Source organism: Triticum urartu, chromosome 7A, assembly GCF_056163025.1.
Source record: "Triticum urartu cultivar PI428250 chromosome 7A, HENAU_Tu73, whole genome shotgun sequence".
NCBI lineage: Eukaryota > Viridiplantae > Streptophyta > Magnoliopsida > Poales > Poaceae > Triticum > Triticum urartu.
The window spans coordinates 31,403,563-31,409,605 of record NC_141879.1 but is presented as its reverse complement, the minus strand read 5'-3'; the positions used below and the strand labels follow the sequence as shown (position 1 = coordinate 31,409,605).

At 46.2% G+C, this 6,043-nt stretch overlaps 1 protein-coding gene across 1 annotated transcript; it reads left to right on the top strand.

Annotated features, from left to right (window-relative positions):
• Positions 1-106: 106 nt before the first annotated feature.
• On the top strand, positions 107-3,194 carry LOC125518184 (putative protein phosphatase 2C 37). Its single transcript, XM_087535115.1, has 4 exons — positions 107-525; positions 603-914; positions 1,000-1,108; positions 2,614-3,194. Exons 1-4 carry the CDS (start codon positions 148-150, stop codon positions 2,916-2,918), a joined length of 1,104 nt encoding a protein of 367 aa, XP_087391241.1. The 5' UTR covers positions 107-147; the 3' UTR covers positions 2,919-3,194.
• The last annotated feature ends 2,849 nt before the right edge of the window (positions 3,195-6,043 follow it).

Sequence of the window (6,043 nt, the reverse complement as noted above, 5' to 3'; positions counted from 1 at the left end):
ACAAGTAACCCCCCTTGGTTTCTGAGCGAGAGAGCTTCCTCCTCCGGGTCCTCCTCCTCCTCTTCTGCGCTCTTTCGATTGTCCGTTTCGGTCTTCCTCCTTCAGTTTCTTCCCTTTCTATCTCTAGGCAGGTTGCTTGTTAGGGGGATGCTCTGCTGCTTCGGCACCCCCGCGCGCCCTGCTCAACCTGCTCCTCTTCCGCGTGACCAGTCCGTAGTGATGGCCAGCAACAGCGCCAACAACTTTCCCGCGGCCGGCGAGGGGGGAGCCGACCGTGCCTTGGGTTCCCAGCAACGCCGCGTACGCCGCCGCTGCCGCCGTTCCGCCCAGGTCACCGAAGAAAGGGAGGGTCCCGGCGTGGTACTTGCCGCCCGGTGGCGCGGGGCGTACGGGGCGGCTGGGATGTTGGGGAGCTACCGGACGATCATGGAGGAGAAGGTGTCGCTGCGCCCGTCCTTCTTTACTTGGGCTGACGGCTCGCGCATGCACTTCTTCGCCGTCTTTGACGGCCACGGTGGCCCCGAGGTAACCTAACCGCAGATCCTCTATCTTACTCGTGCCATCTCCACCTGGACTCTACACATTCAAGCGTTGTGGTGCAGGTGTCAGCGCTGTGCAGGGACCATATGCACGCAATCCTGGCGGACGAGCTGGCCCGCGCAGCCGCAGCCTACCGAAAGGAGGACCAGCAGGACGAAGAGGCGGAACATCGCGCCTGGAAGGCCGCACTGACGCGGAGCTTCGTGCGGGCTGACGAGCTGGGGGCGTCGGGGGTGCCCCGCGGCACCATCGGTGGGTCCACGGCCGTGGTGGCGCTCTTGGTCCGCGGCCGCATTATCGTGGCCAACTGCGGCGACTCCCGCGCCGTGCTCTGCCGCGCCGGCCGCGCCGTCCCGCTCTCCGAGGACCACAGGGTGAGATTTTATGCGTCATGTGTATGTAGGAGTATTGCTCTCCTTTGGTCGACCAGACAAATGTTAGTTTGATGTGTGGATGCAGCTGGACCGAGCGGAGGAGATGGCGCGTGTCACGGCGGCGGGCGGCGTGGTGTTCAACTACGGCGGGGTGCTTCGCGTGCAGGGGATCCTTGCCAAGACGCGCGCGTTAGGTACATTCTCACTCGATTGCCCTTCCGATCCATGCACCCAGCTGGCATGCGTGCTGTCTTACTACTTACTAGCAAACAAGCCACCTTCCTGAATTCGTTTGCTACTGGTCAGTGTCTCTGTTGATTGTCATTAGCCTATATGTTGCCTTTCGCCATTAATTCGACCAAAGCTACTGGCGTGCCGTTTTGTTTTTAAGCACCACGTTTTTTTGTTCTCATTAGCATTGCCTATATGTCGAAGAGGGAGGACAATTTTTCTTTCAGACATGATATGCAGGGAACGTCAGATTTCTGGCTCCTCCCAGAGAACGACTCTAGGGCCATTAGATCGACTGCGCCAATATTGATGCACGCTTAGTTGCCACTTCAGAAAAAAAAAACGTTCGCTCTTGAGTTGTCTACGTGGGAACGATCGTAGATGAAATAGACGTGCCCAGCCAATGTCCACTTATCTTTATTCCTCATCAATTCACAACCATGGGGAGGAGCTCCAGCAGGAAGTGGAGGCGACCACGATACTCCTCACTGGTCACCGTGCCTGTGCTGCTCCCGTGGATAGGTGGTATGCGCGATCCCCTCCAACTTCGGGCTCGGGCCCGTCTTCATTCTCCCCATAGGTCAGGCCACTGCTCATCATATTTGGTCACATGTATTTCACATTCGCATCCCTCCCGAAACATCAGTGTAACAGGAAATGACTGTACAAGGAAAAAATAGCCTTCTTACATAAAGACAAAAAAAACAACCAGACAAATATAATTAAAAAGAAACAATTCTTTTTTGCGTCCATGTGTGACCTTCTAATGGAAAAAGCCAATAAAACATTGCCTTGCAATTTACTAACAAGGAAGGGGTGTAGAAGGCGGGGTTTATTCTACTTTTTAAAGAAACAATTGAAGCATAGTACCTTCATTGATAAAAATAAAATTATAGAATGCCTGATTATGTTAAATACATACGCGTCATAGGGTACCAGGATGTACCAATGGGCACAATTCTTTCGTAATTTCTAAAGAATGCTTCCATAGCACCAGCGGATACAGATGAGGCCACTCGTGATAATATGTGGTGAATTGGTGTATTTATTGTAGTTGCATCCTATTAACTAATCAAATACTGCATTGAGCTATCAGTTAACAGTCTCGCCTTTAACAAACATATTTGGTAAACCGTGAATTTGAACCCATTAATAGTCTTACCTTTAGCAAGGATATTTTATAATGTATTGATGCATTACCATTGATGTCAAATTGATAGTTTAGGTTCCCTTTATATGAACATTGTTGTTTTCTGATAAAATATTTCATGAGTGGGTACTTACTTGGTCTTTATGGATATAAGAGAGTTGATTTCTTGATTAATCCCCAAAAGAAAATTACATAAATTCCAATTTTACTTTTTTGGAAAGCTTATTCATTTCTACAGCAAGTCGATTTTTCTTTAGTATATATTTGTATTGATGCTTAAGGTACTAAATCTCATTAAACAATGAACTATACTCATAGGGCACACGCTCCTCAAGCCTGAAGTGATATGTGAGCCCGAGATTACCATAACTGCGAGGTCGGAGGATGATGATTTCATGATCCTTGCAAGTGATGGACTGTGGGATGTGATGTCAAACCAGGTGGCCTGCAGCGCTGCCTGGAAATGCTTAGAAGATAAGAGCTCCAATGCTGGCATAGTGGTTGGCCACGAGGAAGAGGTTCGGTGTATACGCGCTGCGTTCGAGCTCACGAATCTTGCCTTCCGCATGCATAGCCGAGATGACATATGTGTGGTTGTGATTGATCTGAAGATGAGGGGTTAGCTACAAAGATCAGATCACCATCCCTATAAGTTACAGCTTTGACCTGATTGGAAGTCAGCTCTATGCAATGTTGGCAAAGCAAAAGCTCTATTGATTGAGCTCTTAGCTCTCTAGCTAGTTGGTTGGTTTTATGTTCAATAAAAAAGAGTCTGCAGAATAACTGGTAATATGGATGGATAAAGAATTGCCATGGAGAGAAAATAGAGTGTGATTGTGTGGAATAAAAAGACATTTATAAATGAATGCAAGGATGATTGGAAATGCAGTTGAAATTTATGTTTCCTGCGTACTGTCCCCATTATTTTTCTTAAGCTAGCATTGTGATTTGCACTCTGAATCGTTATTAGGGCAAGGCAAGTGTTGGGTTCCATTGCTATTAAAAATTTAGTGTTTGCATATGGTTGACACTTGAGGGATGCAAGGTAGGATGCTGGAAAGCTGCAGTGCAAAGCAGCCAAAAAGAAACGCTTTCCAAGAGAAGATGATATTGGTGGCGATCGGGTAACAGGTGTGTAGATGATGTGATATATTGGCAACCTCAACCTACCTATCCACCTATACTACGGATCACCCCTACTCCTCCACACTTTCCCCTCAATAGAACGTGGAGCCATCGCCATAGCCAAGCCAACCATCCTTACTAGGTCATTGATGATGTCACCTTTGCCAGGGTTGACTCGACCGTCGACAACTCCTAGCTCACAAATGTGGACTTCCTTGCTAAGGTGATGAGGTAGCAGCAGAGCACAACCTTGGTATACCAAAAGGTATAGCATCCTCTAAATCTTTACTTTCATTTCTTGGTGTTCATATTTCTTCTAAGTTAAATAATACCATAATTTCGATGGTAATAATGATGATTAAGCGTGCTTCGTTGTCGGGGTCCATAAGCATTTGGAGATAGACTGAACTGAGATTTTTCCTAAGTGTTCAGGCTCCCGACCTCACCCCAAAAACGAGGTGGGAACTGGCATCCGTCTATGACAGTCTACTCTCCTACCTAGTTAGTGTGGTGATAGAGGTGGGATTGGATGGCATGAGACATGGATCTATGCTATGTGACCAAAAAATGGTTTCCCGTGAATCTAAGTCCCATTCTCCAATAGGAAACAAAAGCTGCCTAAGAAGGCACCTAGCTGGAAGAATTCCTAAAGAAGATAGGACTATCAAAGGTGGGTGTGGCATTATGAGTTGTATTCTCATCATAAGCCAAATAGAATATTTATCTCCATAAGTTTCAACTATATATAGGTGCATCATGATATTCATCACAACAATCATCAAAGTCATTAAAAAGGAAATATTTATCTAATGGGTTCAAAGGATAATGTATTACAGTAGTATAGTTTTCATCCTCCGATAAGAATAGAGGGTAATGAAACATAGGTTGTGTTAAAGAGTTACTATCGTCACTCAGAGAGGTGGACACAGATACCTAATTCACTCTTCCTCTGTTTTACTCAACACTGTTGTGGCAGCTCAGCTCAGAGCAAACGATTTAACTTGCATTGCGAGCCCAGAGATCACGTCTGCTGGCAATACACAACAACTTGTTACGGAAAACAACCGCTTTATTGATATCAACATAGGTTCGATGATACATAAGGAAGCGAGCCCAAGCAGCACACGCGGTGCTGATGCACTTATGTACGTTATTTAGTAGATAGATCATGGGCCTCGATAACAGCGATACAGCTACACGGCAGCAGCATGACGACGTAGAAGAACTCCATGTCACAGGGACACTGCTGGGACACTGCCTAGATTGCGGTGAATGAAACAACTTCGACTCCTGGTACGGCTTCTCCTGGCATGACAAAACAGGTGAGTACTTTGAATGTACTCGCAAGCTCATAGCTAGCAAAGCAAATATGACAAACAATAACAAGACATTTACTCAGGTTGAATGCATGAACATGGAATTACAATGATGAAGTGTATGTGATATCTCATCATGGTCACGCGGACCAGCTTACCATTTTGGTTACCATGTAACCGCAGTCACTAGCTTACCACTGTGATCCTCACTTGATCACTTTCGGTGTTACCTCGATGACCATCACGTGGTCATCAACCATAACATGTGTCTTTACAGTGTCATTGGTGTGTAGGTTAATTATTTCTGTTGACCCACGGTGTGACCTACTACGAACTGTGTCTATAACCGAGGACGCGGCTATCGATAAACTATACACTATGCAGAGGATAGTACATTGTACCCGCACCACAGAACCCATGGCCTCGTGTTGCCATTCGGGTGGACCAACGACGCTCCTACAAAACCAATCTTTTGCATGACACTCTCCCAGCCACTCCAACAAACTCCCCTTTGGGCTAAGTCATGGGTGGCCCCGGATGCTACTCTAGACATCTGCCACCTTCGTGGCAAAACAAAAGCGGAACGGGGACAATGGTACCAAACAACTATGGGCACACAAGATTATGCCTGCCTATCGGGCCAGGGTAGCGCAAGCACATAACCTTCCCTAGTTGGAGGCACCAACGAGAGGCATGACAATAGATCGAATTAGGGCATCCCCAAAGGCAAACGTGGTTGCACCGGGAAGCTAGATTCGGTGCAAGGTTGTCAGAATCGCGATTCTATTATACGATTCTACGACTTTACGATCCAAGATTAGCCCTCTGATTCTACGATTTTAGTTCTTAGAATCTACGTTTCTACGATCCTGATAGTGAAGATTCTACGATTTGCGATCCTACCATCGAAGCTCCGATCCGATTCAAAATCGCGATTCTGACAACCTTGATTCGGTGGCACCATGACTCGATCAACAACATGTTCAAGTAGAATAATCATCATGTTTAAGTCGAATAAAAATAACTCGAGTCATAGTATGCCATGAAATGCACATGTAATCAAATAACAAAGATGAATGCATCAACATAAGCATGAGCATATAAAGTAAGTACTATTGCACAAACTAACAAGATACCAGGTATTCTACTATAAAGACATAGCATGGACAGAATAGTAGCACAGGTTAAATCATTCAGATTACATGAATGCAATGCCAATCTTGCAAATGATTGATGTGGCTTGCCTTAATTTAGAGGAGGGTCAAAGAACTCCTGGTCCTCTTCAAGGCAATTAGAACCTTCTGAAA